The 16,244-nt window shown below is 50.7% G+C and overlaps 1 protein-coding gene across 9 annotated transcripts in view; it reads left to right on the top strand.

The window, feature by feature from the left end:
- The window catches only part of CNTFR (ciliary neurotrophic factor receptor), a 303,394-nt gene that overhangs the window by 181,019 nt on the left and 106,131 nt on the right, over positions 1-16,244 (top strand). For all 9 annotated transcript variants that reach the window (XM_088152656.1, XM_088152658.1, XM_088152657.1 and 6 more), the window contains one exon: positions 13,709-13,939. In XM_088152656.1, the coding sequence (XP_088008782.1) occupies positions 13,709-13,939 (231 nt within the window). The remainder of the gene's footprint in view (positions 1-13,708; positions 13,940-16,244) is intronic.

A 16,244-nucleotide genomic window follows, 5' to 3' on the forward strand; every position in this document is an offset into this window, starting at 1 on the left:
AACGCTCCCAGGGCCCGGATCCAGAGGCCGAGTAGACCTCTGGCTGTTGTGTGGTGCAATCCCTTGAGAGTGTGGTGACCTTTGTAAGGAGCCAGATTCTGATCCAGGTCAAGAGTTGTGAGCAAACTCCTCCTCTGGCCTATAGAAGGCAGACACGCACGGCTTGCTAATGGGAGCACCAACACGCTGTCATTTTAAGGGAGTTTTGTTGCTGGGTTCAGGCGGGTCTAATTGCACACAGGCACTTCTCTAATGCAGCATCGGTTCCGTTTTATTTATTGGGCAGTGCGCAGCCAGCTTTTCAACCATTTGTTCTCTAAACAGGCCACATCCGAGGGAAACAAATAAAACCAGTAAAATCGTAGCAATGATGACAGAGCGTTTTAACAAGGACTAATTAAAATAAAGAACCAGCTATAAAAAGAGGGAAAAAGAGATGGTCCCCCGGATCATTTGAAGGAACCAGTTTCCCTGGATCTGTCCTACCAAACCCAGCACTGGTTCTGGAGTTTGGGAACCAGCCTGAAGCAGGATTCATGCAGCACCAACCTGATCGATGATGGGGGTCCTTTCCATACTTAAAGCAGAGAGCAGAAAAACGTATCTGGGGGCCAGGGAGGTTTCCTTCTCTGTTCAGAGACTGCCAAAGCCTCTAAAAGCCAACACCAACATCTTGAATGAAATTAGACACGGATCAGCAACTAGGGGAAGTTTTTCCCCAGCCTGGTCCTTGAGAAGTGTTGGGTAATTGTTGCTAGTTATGGCCCTAGATCTGGAGGGGGTCAAATTAAGGAAAGCTGATCTAGATTCATAGAATTGTAGTTGGACAAGAACACAAGCGTTATCTAGTCCAACAGGCAAGGAAACTGTCTGACGCAGCCTTCTTGCCTTCCAGACTCTCAGGTTTTCTCAAAGCCCTACATCTGCTGTTGGGAGTAAATGAAATGAAACGCCTGAAACTGCTCCTGGAGGCCCACATGTAAGGTCTGTCTCCAACAGGGATGGATGAAGGAATCCTGGGATAGGTTTCACAGCCATTTCCTACCGGAAACCAGATCTCTTCACTCACAGCCAAGGAATAATACGGCCTACGGGCCCCGTCAACACTTCCACGTCCCCAACTCCACTGGGGACAGCATCCAGAGGGACCCAGAGGTGTGTGTGAAGGAAGGCCGTGGGGAAAGGCGGCTGTAATCTGCCTCATACTCTTTTGGTTTATGGCTTCCCTTGGCTGGGGAGCAAGGCAGGCTCTCCCTCTCTCCAAAATGGAGGGGAAAAAAGGAGGAAGAAAAGCAGAAGGCCGCTGTCTCTGTTCTAGACCCGGACATCCTGTCCCGTGTCAAAGGCAGGCGGATCCCCTGCCCCGCTCTCAGGTGCCCAAGCTAGGACGGGGAGCAGAGAGGGGACTGCCAGAAGCACGAAGAAAGGGCTGGTGCATCTCGGTCCTGAGATATGGCCTTCTCCTCACCACCAACCACCAGCCTCCCAGTCCTTCTCTGGAGCAGCTTTTGAGGAGCCCAGAATTGTCCAGTGGACACAAGTGCCACCATCCTTGCTTGGCCTCTTTGCTTCCTGGATACAGAGGTGCCCTTTGCTGCTGCTTGCGTGGATCTTGTCCTCAGCAATGTTGTCTTTACTCTGGAGGTGCAGCTTCTTTCCAACAGGTTTCCCATCGCCTCTTCCGACCCTCACCGATCCTCTTCGACCTGCTCCAGCGATGGACTCCTCTCCTAGTTGTCCCTCTGCTTCCTCCCTCCTCCCTCCAGTCTCTGCCCTGAGATAATCTGTAATGAACTTGGGCAGGAAATGTTGCTTGGTTCTTGCTAGAGCTGCCTGCCAAACAGCCCAGCGGTTGCACAGACAGGCTCCGGGGCTGGCTAAACAAGGGGCTGGATGGTCACAAGTCTGCTCAATTGCAACCGGCGTATTTGGTTCCCCTGAACACCTTTCAGCCAGGAGGAAGGTGGACGTTGATGCCTTTGAGGGTATGGGAAAGGCAGAGATACCATTCTAGCCTGAATTAGTGCTGTTTGCTCATTCAAATAACGTTAATTAATCTGGGATAAAAAGCCAACTGTGCTGCCATTGGTAAATCTACAGAGTAAAAACTGGAAATGAAAGAACAACCGTGTTGATATTAATACTGGGTTTTCCCCATATTTTAAAGGGGTTCTTAGATCTGACAGATCTAGGAGTCTGGGAAGGACATGGAATCACCAGACGAGAACTGGCAGGCTTTTGACTGGAAAGGCTGGCTTTTCAGTTTATTGGTTTTCCCGGCTTTAGGGGCTTTTTTTGTGGGTTTGCTTTTTCGCTTTTTGCTGATGAGCAGGTGGGGGGAAGGGAGAGGAACTGGGGCAGCCGCTGGGGGTTCCAGCAGTGGGGAACATCTCGCTCCCAGCTGAACTGCTGGGTTCGTGGCGTTGTCTGCGCCTGGTTGCAACAGCACATCATCTAACCTGGCACCGAAACATCTTCAGGAAAACCACCAAGCTCAGAAAACTACAACCCGACAGTTTTTAGAATGCAAACAGTCTGCCAGGCCAAAACTTGTGCTCCTTTACTTTGGTGGTGTTTGAATGCTCACGTGCGTACGGTGCAAGTAACGGGCCTCTGTTCAGGAAGAGCCGCGCTTCCAGGAGCAGGATGGCCTGAGACGGCCAGAGGAGAGCAGCCCACCCCTGCCCAGGCGGTCTCTTCCTTCGGGGGACGTCTGCACCCGAGCCCACGGAGCAGCAGCAGGGATGGGGGCTCGAGGAAGGGTGCTTCTGGCAGGCCTGAGTTCTGGCAGTTTCTTCCTTGAAGAAAATCAGAGCTGATAAATAAGGAAATTCAACTGCAGGCAAGCAGTTTGACCCGCCAGGGTTGTCTGCAGCGAGGAAGGATGTCATGTCTGATTTTTCCTTTGCTCCTGTCAAAACTCCGAAAGCGGAAAGGCAGGCCCTGCCCCTGCTTTTCTCGATGCCATTTTTAACCCTTGTTCTGTGAGCCCTGCTGCATCTCTGTCCACCACCCACACGCGTGCTTGGTGCGGGTCCTGGGGGCGTCTTTGAAGCTCCACCACCACAACAGCCTCTGCTGCTGCTGCTCCAGGCTGTGGGTGGCCGACGAGTGGGCTCGGGAGCTGTTCCGCCCTTGGGGGACAGGCGTGCTGGTCCCGTCCTCTGACTGAAGAAAACCCTCTGCCGAGGTTGCGCTGACTTGCAGAGAGGCTGCCCACGCCTCTTCTGGGCGGAGAGCCAAAGGGGTAGGGGACGCCTCCAGCCCAAAGAGAGCCATTCCAAAAAGGGGAGAGAGCTTGGGCTCCCCGTGGGCTTCTTTGCCCTTTGGAGTGGGGACTGGCTCGCCGTGTCTCTCCCTGTCCACCCTTAAGTAACAGGCTGCCCCAAGGAAAGCATTCAGGAGGGCCAAGCCTGCAAGCAGCAAGAGGGTTTCCAAAGGGAGCCCCTGGCTCAGGGGTGGCATTCCAGGTGACCATCCCAGATGTGAAGCTGACCTTGTGCAGAGCACCAGGAAGTCAACTGTTGTGGACTTAGGTACACCGGCTGGGTCAGCCGTGACAGTTGCTAGGAACCAAGGCAGGTCCCCCCCAAAAGGATGGCAAACAACTCCCCTAGTTCATGCTCTCCAGTTCCCCTGAGCTCCAGGCAGATTTATACAGGAGCCAGTGGGGACCGGGCTTGCAGAGCACCCTGGCACCTTACTCAGGGCCCCCGTTTTAATTTGCATCTCGGAAGAGTGATCAAGAGTGATGCGGCTGTTCTGCTAAAGCATCAGAGCACTCAAGGGGCTGTTTGGACCTAACCCTTTGCCTGCTGCAGGGATTTAAGTCAAAGCACCCCAGTTAGGTGGCTGTCCAACATCTGCCTTTGCCCCTTCTTAGTAAAAGGGGCCTTGGGCTTCTTTCCGCCCGATTCTCTAGCCCAGGCAAGGTCATTCGGAATTCTATTGTTGCCTTTTAGGGTGTTAACCATCCTGCCGATGGGATGCCTTCTGCAAAAGTGATACGTATCCCTCCAGCTCTTCCTCTGAGTCACTAATAAAAATACCGAAGAGGAGGGGACCAGCATGGACCCTTGCGGCCCCCTCTTGATACTGCTCTCCAATTTAAGGAGGACTCTTGATGTGCATTTTTGATCGTGGTTTTTCAGCCAGCTGGGTATCCACGTCCTGTACTCGTTCTTCTCAATCAATCCATGCTGATTCAGCCTCTGCTCTGAAATCTGGTCTGGGGTTTGCATGATCTTCCTTTTCCCCTTTTTGAAGGGAGGGGCAGCATTTGCATCTGGCACTTCACCAGTTCGCCAGGGTCTTACCTCCAGATCATTCCTAGGGGTTAGGCCAAATCTTCTGTAAATTCACCCACCACCGTGGAGACTTAAGCTCATTCGAAGTCAAGAGGTATCCCGGCCTCAGTTCTATACTTTCATCCTGCCCTTCACAGTTGGCCTTGGGACGAAGCTGGTTAACAAGGGCCATCCACGCAGGAGTCAGAATCAGCAAGATGGCCATACACACAAACACACACACACTGCAGTTGCTGCTGTGAATAGCCTTGTTACCTGTTTGCATAGTGCTTCTCAACCTTGGTGACTCTAAGATGTGTGGACTTCAACTCCCAGAATTCCTCATGTCGCCCCTAACCATGCCCCAACCTGGCCCCCGGCAACCTCTTTCTTCTGCTGCAACGTCCCCACGGCGTTGTCTTCCACTCATCCCGCTACGTGGATGAAATAGGCTGGACCTACACCGTGCAAGGGCAGCCTCCAGTGTGTAAAGTCTCCTAGGCTTCCTCGGAGGGAAGTCAGGCCAGTGACAGTGACTGGGGACAGACGCAGGAGAGGAGCTGGCATTGGGGACAGCCACTTTCACGCTGGGATAGTTTTCTGCTGACGGATGGAAGGTATTCAGCTCAGAGCAGAGTTACTGCTCCAGGCTGAACTTCCTTCCTGATGGGCTTTAGTAGATGATTCATACCAAGCATTTGTGGCCTCCACAGGGGAAAAAAATAATCAATAACCTCATGAAAACAACTGTTATCTCAGCTGTGGTCTTCGCTTCTCCCCCTGGCCATGTGCTCATGGAGTCTTATCTCTGCTGTTCTTCCTGATCGGACACCCACCCGCCCGCCCACCAGAATGCAGCTCTTCCTCCTTAACGGGTTTCTCCTAATGGATTGCCCCACTGAGGGCTTGTCTACACGAGAAGTTTAGTATGGTTCAGAGGTGAACTATAGTTGATTTAATGCACAGGTGGCCTCCAGTGCCTACTCTGGAAACATCTGGCAATTGCTGGAGCCTTGGCTGCTCTTGGGGTCCCCAACTCCCTCCCTCCCTCCCTTCCCTCCTCCTCCCCTCCCCTCCCCTCTGCCTGTGATGCAGGTAAAATGTCTGTTCTGCCTCCGCCCCACATAACCTGTTGGCATTATTATAACGGTGGGCTCTTTCTGCATTCCCCAACTCTTTGCACCGGCTTGGGGGGCACTTCTGCAGCTTCCTGTGCTCATCAATCTACCTGAGATTCACACGATGGGTATGGTAGCCTTGCCCATCAGCAGCCTCTGAGGCAGGAGAGGAGGGTTGTCAAGCCCTGGAAGGCAGGATAGAGTGGGGAGGGGGGGATGCCCTGGCTGTCAATTCTTCTCACTTTCACCTCCTGGCTGTCTAAAGCAGGAAGTCAAACTGAAAAAGTCATTTGAGTCTGCCTCTCTCGCTCACTCATTCACTCTCTCTCCACATGTCTGGAGAGAGCAGTCATGTCAGCAAACCAGCCTTCTCCCTGTAACAAAATGAAATACAATAGATCGGCGTTTCTCAACCTTGGCCACTTGTAGATGGGTGGACTTCAACTCCCAGTGTCAACATCTATCTCAGTGTTTCTCAACCTTGGCCACTTGAAGATGGCTGGCTGGGAGATTCTAGGAGTTGAAGTCCACCCATCTTCAAGTGGCCAAGGTTGAGAAACACTGCAGTAGATGTTGACACTCAGGAGCTGCTCCAGCTTGTCCCTCTGCAGCCCTCAAAATGGCCAGGCAGCAGTGTGTGTGTGTGTGTGTGTGTGTGTGTTAAAGAGTGGAGAGAAAGTTTTCGGAATTTGAGCCCCTGGTTTCCAAAAGTAGAGATTTACTAAAGCAAAGTTCTGTGGTATTCAAAGCCAAACCAGGCAAAGGGGCTGCAGATCATCGTGGGCACCTTTGCTTTGTCTGCTGGCAGGTCAGTGCAAGCCCAGGAAAAGCAAAGCTCCTTTAAGAAGCTGTCAGTGGGTACTGTGAGGGTACCCAGTCTACATCTGCAGCATCTTTGCCCACTTTGGATCCCAATGCAGCACCCCCAAAAATTGCAACTGGGTGGCAACTTTTGAATATGTTCCAGAGCTGAGCAGAGCAGTGCTCTTGCCCTGGGACCCCTGACTGGACCCCTTTTATTAAATGAATGTCTGGGGCAATGGCTCATTACTGCTGGTGCAGCCACTTTCATGGGCATTTTGATGAACAGCCATGGAAGTTCTCACAGCGTGCCCATGGTTTTGCAGTGAATGGATCTATGAACTCTGCCCCCACTGGGGAAGGCTTGTCGATCCCTTGAAGCTTCTTAGGATCCACTCTGGGTTGCCCTGCAAAGGCTGAGAGAGAGAGTCCACCCTGTGGAAGACCCTGGTCCTGAACATGTAGAGTGGCTTGTTTGAATGGATCCTGGCCAGTATGAGAGAAGGGAGGGTTCAGGAAGCTTGCAAAGGCATGCAATGAATCACTCTGTGCACGAAATATGTTGAGAGAAGACACCCCTGACTTGAGTGGCAAACAGAAATCAAGCTGTTGACTGCCTCACCATGATTAAGTGGATGAAAGTCCTTTAGCTCTCATTTGTTCTCTCTTAATTAACATTCATTGTAATTACTTTTTACCTTGTCAAGAAAACAGAGTTGCTGACTCTGGAAGTTTCAGCTAACCAAAGGAGGTTTCGATGAACAAATGAAACCTGCATGGTCCATATCTTTGACAAAGTTGATGCCACCTAATCACACCTCTTTCCTCTCAAAAGAGCGGGTCATTTTAAGCCATGGTTATGGCAACCAGGGCCATTTCCACAAAGCCAGCCGTCCAATGGAAGGATTGGCCCAGATTAAGAAAAGATCAGGAACAGACTCACAGGTGGAGAAGACGAGGGGAGTGTCCACCTGGATGACCTTAGGGATGCTGTCGGATTTGATTAAAAGTGGGATTCAGGCTGATTCTTGCATTCTTACCTACTCTGGAGCCCAGCTATACTTTTCTGCCACATGTTTTCTGCATCCGTCTCACTTTCACACCCCATTTGGTTTTCACCAGAGCTGTGCAACTTTGAACAGCCTGCCAGGAGCTCCACTCCCCAAGGTGACTAAACTTGGTATAATTTAATTAAAAAAGGATTAGATGTTAAGTAATTAAATATAGTTCATATGATTACTCCCATATGTTTAATCATTTCCCCCCTTCTGCTTCTTAAAAATTACAATTCTGTGGCAACTTTCATGGCATTCTGGAAGCCTTGCGGGGACCTGAGCTGATGTCAGTCATGGACACCCACTTTAATTTGATATTTTTGCAGCCTGTAGGCTGTTCGACTACTAGCGCCTGCCATGAGTTGCACCATGTGGCCCCAGCGGGATCAAGTACCCATATGTTGTAATCATCTGGCATTTCCAGCAATATGAAGTTCTTCAGGTTTTGTTTCCATCTTTTAGCAATATCTGTATATTACTTCTCCCACACAGTCACCAAGAAAGTTGAAAAAAGAGTGGATTTGGAGAAGGGTCTGCTCTGAATTGTAGTCCAGGCTGGATCCCAGAACTGCTGGGAACGTCTCATCCCTTCTTCTGGACAGATTGTGAGAATGAGCTCTCACACACGGTTGGTAAAAAAGGACATTACAGCAAATCCAACCTTTGCAAAAACAGAGGAAGGGGGGAAACAGGCCAGTCTGCTCCAGCAAAGGAGCCAAGAGCCCCCTCTTATGTAGGGTGGGACCTTGTTTCTCTACAGAGGACTTGTTCCTGAAATACAGCGGGGCTGGGATCCTTCTGATGTGGTTTGCTAACTTTTCATCAGGGATGATTAGTTATCAGACATTCTTGGATGTCTTGTGTAAGTGGTTCCAGCCCTGCCTACGGGGCGAAGCCTGGCACAGGCAGAATGTGAGGCACTTTGCCCTGGGAAAACTTAAGGCAGCCTCCCTGAGCTTGGTTACTTTCAGATGCTCGGGGCTACAATATCCATGATCTCTACCAGGAGGACCTTTAGGGGATAGGCGTGATAAGATATAGGCTTGAGGAAAGGCTGTTAGAAGCTTGGAAGAGATCACGTAGGAGCTTTGATTTTAATTGCCTGGTAGGATCCTCCAATCTGATGCCCTCCAGATGCGTTGGGACTACAAATCCCAAAATTCTCAGCCAGCATGCTTGAGCAAAAACACTGTCTTGTGAGTTGCACTTTGTGTGGCTTTTCTTACGTGATGTCAGCCTTTCAAGGTAGACCAGACAGGAAATAGGACCAGATGAGCTAGTTCTACTTTATTGTAAGGTTACATTAACAGAGTCTTGCAAGTCTGAAAGTACTTCTCTCTCCCCGTCCCCTTTACAGCCCAGAAACTAGGGAGGGCCCCTTCTGAACCTCTTGCCCCACCCAAATTCCTGCTGCGGGGTAAACTGCCTTTTATCTGACTGTTGCGTTTCATTGCCCGGTCTTCCAAGGTCATTCCCACATACCTTTACACGTGAACTCTAAAAGAGTGCAAATATTTAAAGTAGACCCATCATTCTATTTCTCATTTGGAAGTATCAAAAGTGGGGAGATTCTGGACCACATTCCTGAGATAAACATCGGGGAGCTGTATTTTTGGAATCGTTCAGGTTTTGAAGGCAGATGGTTTGCACACTTGTCTCCCCACGGGTGGGGGTTTCTCTCTGTAAATTCAGCCCAGTCCGTTCTTAGAAGCAAGTCGAGTCAAAAGCCTTTTATCTCTCAACACAAGGAGGGAGAGGAAGGACATTCCAGCAGGCCAGATCAAACACCACCTCCCCTTGCGGGGATGGCTGGTGGAGGGTTGTCATGTTGGAGACGTGATCAACTACCCACTGTTTCAAAAGTGTATCTTTCCAAAAAGGCACGGGGGAGCGTTATATGGGCTGCTAGTAAAAGCTAAAAGCTAGAATGTGCCTGAATGTTCTTCAGAAGAATGAAGTCCAAGAAAAGATCCGTTTATTTTCTCGATCCAGAACTTGGGCATGGATTTTATTAGCAGAGAGTTAAAAAAAAAAAATGGTGGTCCTTGCATCAACATTTCTTCACCTTATTTCCCCTTCTTGCTCTGGTGGCATGACACGCTTGGAGCCATCAGGTTACAGCCTCCTCTGCTGCGTCTCTGGGGGCCTCCATGGGGCACTGCCAACCCAGCCACCCTTTCAGCTCCTCTGCAAGTTTTATGGGGATCCATTTGGTCCCAGAAATCAGAGTCACACACATACTTGGTATTACTCCCAGAAGATTGTGCCAGATTGGGGAGGGGGGAGGGGGGCTCTGATTTTGCAGCCCATGGTCTCATGCCAAGAGGTCTTAGAGCACCCTTCCCGACCCAAGGCTTTTTGGGCACAGTTGGACTACAGTTCCCATGATTCCCAATCAGTGCACCCTTCGTAATTGGCAATGTAATTGTTCGGGTTGTTACTTTCAGCTGAATGATATGGGCAGACCCCAAACAAGGAGCAAACAGGAAATGGCTTTCTCTTCCTCTCCATCTTTCTCTCCCCTTCATTCAGCCACTGGCCCTCCATTCGACGGCCTCCACGTGCTTGTAAGTCAGTCTACCAAGATCACCGTTCCCTGCCTGTATCTAACCGGGGGGGGGGGGTAGGAGGAGGCAGGCTTGCAGTCGCTGCATTGCTCCGTGCCTGTGTCGCGTCTGGATCCCTCGGACCCAGGATTGTATTGCATAGCAAGCTCAGGGAAGCCGGAGGCTCAGGGTCCTGGAAAACAATGATCTGCTTCTAACTGACAGCAGTGGGTTGGGGGGCAGGGGGGCTCTCCAGTGCTCCACCGTCCAAGTGGAGTTTTCAGGTGACCAAGCTGTGCTATGAGCCCTGCTGAGAAGTCAAGCCTCCACATGCAAAGGCAGCCTACCTTGAGGTGTCAGTTGGAAGGAGGGTTATATAGCCTTGCTGGTAGTTCGCTCTGCTTGTTAGGGTGCTGGGCTGTTCTCCACAGAAAGGGGACAACCCCCCCCCCCACGTCGTGACACCAGTTCAGGCTGAGATCCAGCCAAGTGCTTGTGAGGAGCTAGTGGCAACAGTGGGCGAGGGGCCCTGCATGGCCCTTCCCCAGCCTGCCCCTGGCCTAAAGAGAGCCTCTGTGGGCTCTTTGGAAACCAAGCGGTTTGCAGCCTGCACTTTCCAGATGCCTGTTGATCTCTGCGCATCTGGTGAGCATCCGGGGCTTATGGAGGAGAGGACCCCGGGCGAAGGCCCTGATACAGGGGCGCGTGGCTTGGCCCCCCAGTATGCTGCAGTTGGCCCATCGTCCTCTGCTTTGCCCATGATGGGAACACTTTGGAAGTACAGAGATTTCGTTCATCAGCGCACAGAGAACGAGATGCGCATATCGAGTTCCCTCACACCAAGTCAGGTGCCAGGCCCTTTCAGCCCAGGATCTTCTGGCCACGTCACCGTCCGAGGCCTTTGGTGTGGTTTCCTTCTAAGTGGAGATGGCGGTCGCATCTCTCCAAAATATTGGTCCCAAGCAGAGGACTGCGGTGCCGGCTGGGAGTTTGGGAAGGACAGGCCGGGGGAGCTGGATGGGGGCACCTTCTCTGCCGCAATGGCAAGCAGGGGCCGTCCCTGCCGGCCAACAGGTTCGCTTTGCTGGGGAGGGGTGCCGTGGAGGCAGTCACATTGTGTCCTGCCTGGACTAGGGGTCTTCCGATCTCAGCTGTGGCTGTGCAGGGAGGCAGAGGATCCGCTGGGTGCTTTTCACAGAGAAGCAGAAAGCAAACGTACAAAGGGTTTAAGACGAGGGCTAGGAGCGCAGCATCTCTCAAAATTAAATACACGTTTAAATATTTCTTAAAGGGCTGAAAACACATTAAAATTGTAAAGCAAGTGCTATGAGACTTCGATGGCTGGTGCGGGAGGGAGGGAGGGAGCAGTCAGGTTTGAAAAGAGACATGGACGGGTGCTGAGGGCTGTTTCATTTTGGGTTCAGACAGACGCCCATTCGGAGGAAGGAGCAAGACGTCCTCCCAGGCAAAGGGAGCTACTCATTCCGGTTGGGTGGGTTTTCCAGAAACCTCCTCCTGCTTGTGTCTCCCCTTTGGGAACTGGTTATTGACCAATTTATTTTCCCACCCCAATTTGGCATTTCCTTGAAAGTTTCCAAACCTGCCTCTTGTAGGGGTAGGGGAAACGAGGTTGTGCCGGGCTCTTTCCACCCCACCAAGAGGGGAAGGAGGGCGGCTTGGTTGCGGGAGGTCCAGCTGGCAGGTTCAGTCCATGAGGCCAAGTGGGTTGTTCTGGGCCAGCTGGGCGAACGGTGGGGAGAAAAGGACGGCTGAGCAGAACAATCTGGGTGGGAACGTGCATCCCCGTGATCATGCGAACAAGGCCAAGCTACTCTCCGGTGAGGCCTCCAACTGGATATGCAAGATTGCAGTCCAGGTTCAGCTCCAGGTCAAGTAGACATCCTGCCCCTGTGGGGTCGGCTCCCCCATTGGGTTGTTCTCCAGCCCTCTTCCTTCCCTTGCTGGTCAGAATTCCTCTGGAGTGAAAGGCACTGAGGCTGCACAGCTGGAGCAAGTCCCCCACTGGCAGCAGCTCCAGTGAAGGATACAGATTTATTAGTTGTTCAGATAAACACACCAAACCAGGATAGAGTCAACACGGCTTTTGTCGAAAGAGAGGTCATGCCTTGCCAAACTGAAGGAATTCTGTGGTAGGTCAACAAAAGCACACAAATAAAGGTTATTCAGAGGTAATAAGCTGTCTGTATCCATCTGCACATTTGAGAGGATCAGGAAGCCGTTGAGTTGCGAGAGAAGCTGGCTAACCTTGTCCAACTCTGTCATCAGAAAGCATGTGTTAAAGGACCATTTGTATTTAGTCAAGCATTTATTACACTTGGCTTGGATCTACATCCTCTCAGGACCTCTTTTCCCAATTATTGAGCCGCAGAACTAGGAATTGTGACATCCTGATGCATCTACAGCCAGAAGCCTAGTCTGTCTACAGATCAGGCCATCGAGGAAGGACTTCACTGTGTGTGCGCCTGGCACCCGCTCCTTGACTTCAGGGGTCTATCCTAGGGCGCAGCGGATTGTCAGGACTTCTGACTTCTTCCTCACTCTGATCTTCCCTTGCTGAGTGGCAGCGCACAGAAATGGATCCATTTAGTGACCCGGGTGCCAACGTGGCTAAGGGGATCCCTCAGTAGAGGTGGAGACAATGCAGATTCATTGTCCTTCTGAGAACTTCTTGCATTCTGCTGTACTGTGGAAGGTCTTTTATCAACTCTTGTAAAGGCATTTGTGGGCAGCAAAGCAATTGCTAACGGGCAGAATATCAGGGTACCCCATCAGCAGAATCTCTGATGGGCATCTTGGATGTGAGGCTTTCTGCATATTTGGTTCTTACTGGGGTACTGGGGCCCACCTTCTCCTGTGCTGAATTTTTCTTTGGCCCAAGAATTAGCCCATTTTACTTGCTTGCTGCACATCTTTAAGCATGCATGTTTGTTGTTCCCTCGTCATTGTGTGTCACTGTGGTTTGTGAAATGGAAGAAATCGTGAGCCGAGCCAGAGGAAGGGATTTGTACAACTTTAAACTTCCTTTCATAGATGCCACTGAAACCACATACCCATGCGATAATTCTACTTCCACAGCAACTAAACTACTGTAGACTTACCTTTGCATCCAGGAAGAAAAATAATCACTGGATGTGCAAAATGAGGCAGGAGTTTCAGAACAGCTTCTGAATGTGCATTGCCCTGAAAGCAGTGAAAACCACCTGCTTGCAAGGAGCGTAAAATGTGTGTGCTCCTCTCCTAAAATAAAGCATCGCTCAGAGACCCCACCTGCAGTTTTTGAAGAGTGGAGGAATCAACAAAAGTGAAGGCAGAGGCTTTATCCCATCCCTAGATTTTTCCCTTCCCAAATTAAATGGTGGTTTGCAGTTTACTGAAGGGCAGGTTGGGGGCGGAGGGATCTTCCCAATCCTAGACTTGGATTGAACTGAAACTTGGCCTTTGGCTGGCTGGTTGGGGACATCCTCCCCAAAACCAGGTGAGATCAGAACAGGAAAAATTAGGAAGCAGAATTTAAAACATGATTTTCTGTAGCTGCTTGAGCCTGGTTAATATGATTACTCCCTATCAATTTCATGATTTCCTCCTTTCGTCACATGAGAAATTGTATAGTTTGGAGAAGCTCCTGTGGTTACGTGTATATCTTTGGATGTGGGAACACAAGGCCTTCTGCTGTTGCTGAGCTAGTAAGTCCCACATCCTCACCCTTGCCCCACAGAGACAAATAAATATCCTCTTATCTTTCAAACCCAGAGTCCCACGTTCACTATGCGCAGTTGGGGACCGAAACACAAGGCCTTCTGCTGTTGCTGAGCTAGTAAGTCCCACATCCTCACCCTTGCCCCACAGAGACAAATAAATATCCTCTTATCTTTCAAACCCAGAGTCCCACGTTCACTATGCGCAGTTGGGGACCGACGTGACGATACCATGTGGCTCGGTGGACCAGGAGACAGCTGTCACCTGGACAGCCAACAGCACTGACCTCGACGCTTCCCATCTCAATGGCTCCCACCTCGTCCTTCGGAACGTGGACCTCTCCCACAATGGACAGTACTCTTGCTACGAGGGGTCTTCATGGCACCTCAAAGACCGGGTCAACCTCAAAGTTGGAAGTGAGTACCATGGCGTTAATTCACACGGGGGTTCTGTTCCAACCTGGCTGTGGGTTTGTGAAGCCTGTATCTACTGTTTGTGTGCATCCTTTATTTGTTTACTATTATCATCTACTTCATTCTCTACAAGAGCTACAATGCTGTTGTTTTTTAAAGCAGCTAACAAACTAAATGCATAAACGTACTCAAAATCGGTATCAGTTGACTGAACTGAGATTGTTGGATTGGTTTGGGGGTCTGCCAGGTAGATGGATGGTCCCCTGGGATGGGGGCCTGGAGGATTTTCTAGGTGCTAGGGTGGGCTGCTGGAAGGGACTGAGACCAAGAATGTGAATCCTGGTCTGCTTGCCTGGGCCAGCATAGTGGTACCCGGATGGTGCCCTCCTGATGAGCAGCAGAGTGTGGGGCATGAGCAAACCCAGGTGTTTCAGAGCCCAGGGTGGTTGGGTGTCAGTCAGAGTGGACCCCTGTGATGCCAGTGCCTCGGGAGTAATTGTGAGACTATATCCTGCTGCTGCTTTTGGGAAGGATAGATTGACCTGGCCTGCCTGGCACTGGGTGACCCCTGTGTGAGAGACTGGCAGAATAAGGATAGCATGGCCCACCGGCTGAGGGAGGCCAGAGAGAATTATAGGAGGCACTCTGTCCACCATGGTGACTCTGAGGCTTTGGGGGAGTGAGCGAAGAACAGGATGAGGTTGAACGTTAGATGCTGGGTCCTCCCTCGTGGGGTTGGCATGAGTGATTTTTACTAGATTGCTGAACCTCCTAGGGATGGGTGCCATGATGAGGTATTTAAGAGGACAGGGGAAGAGAACTGCCTCCTGCGTTACGTGGAATTGGAATTTGGAATGGGGGTGGGAGGGAATACAGTCTCGGTGCTTTGGAGCCAGGAGAAATACAGCAGAAGGATGCTGAGTAGGCCGTTCAAGGGAGGTTTCAATCTGACAGCAACCTCCTCTTTTGACTCCATTGCCCTATTTTGGGAATCTAAGGGTTGGATTGTTGGGCACCTGGCTTCAAGTTGTTGCTGTTAATGCCACACCTGTCTGTAACAAAACTACATCAATCCAAGATCTGTTAGTGGAGAAGCAGGCAGATCTGATGTGTATTATTGAACCCTGGCTGAGGGAGGGAGGGAGGGTAGGGATGTTATCCTCTCAGAAATCTACCCAGTCAGATTTTGAGCCTTGCACCAACATCAACACCAGGGTCAAGGAGGAGGAATGATCTATTGTGAGACCTTGTCTGTGTCAGGATCGCTGTTCCTCAGGTGGCAGGGTATGAGTGCCTATATGTTACGTTAGGCTGTAGGGACAAGCTAGGAATCCTTTCGGTGCACTGCCCACCCTGCTTTTCACCAGGGTCCTTCCTGGGCTCCTTAATTTGTCCCCCAACTTAGTGGTGGAAAGACCTCACCTTTATTGGGGGTCTTCAACTTCCTTGCAAGAGGGACCAAGTCCAGTAGAGCCAAGGAGTTCAAGGCCTCCATGATAACCATGGGCTTGTCCCAGATAATCTCAGCTGCAGCAGATATAGGTGGTTTACCTCTGAGCACTTCTTCCTTCTGCAGGGCCAGACTCATTCAGATTGTCCACTCCAGGTGCCTCAGGGATCCAGCTGGCTTCCAGTGGGCACTTGGTGGGTGAGTTGCTCAAGGGCCTGGTCTGCCACTGGCAATAGGTGTTGTCTTGGGCCCTTGACAAAATCACTGCATCAGGTCTGGGTTGGCAAATTCCAGATGGCTCCCTGGTCTCCTCAGGACCTCCAGGGGATGAAATGGCAGAAGGAACACCTGGAGTGTAGGTACAGAAGGATGAAGGCTCAGTTTGACTACACACAAGTGCGGGCCCACATTCAGGCCTATTCCATGGCAATGAGAGACGCAAAACTTTCTTACTTATTGCATTGGCAGGTTGCCATTCAGTGGCCATTTTTCGGGTGGCTAATTCCTTTTGGGTTAATAGCCACTCTGTAGAGCATGCTGGCCGGGGAACTCTGGGAGTTGAAGTCCACACACCTTGAAGTTGCCACGTTTGAAAAACACTGCTGTAGAGTTACCATCTGATGGCTGTGATCGGTTAGCATAACATTGTCAGCCGTGTAGGCTAGATTGAACTAAGATACGATGCCACATAGGTCTAAAACTACTTTTATTAGAAGAGCTATAGTAACAGAAATGTGCAAGTCTGTATGTGCCTCCGTCCTTCTTCGCTTTATCTTCATGTGATTTAGGGAGAGGTCTGTCCAAGGCATTTTCTCAAATTAGTTTCTTGGAAGGTACTTAAGCCACACTTGCTGATTG

This window comes from Python bivittatus, unplaced genomic scaffold (genome assembly GCF_059951505.1).
Source record: "Python bivittatus isolate LINGU-HERP-01145 unplaced genomic scaffold, Pbiv_v1 ctg000570_np1212, whole genome shotgun sequence".
NCBI classification, from domain to species: Eukaryota; Metazoa; Chordata; class Lepidosauria; order Squamata; family Pythonidae; genus Python; species Python bivittatus.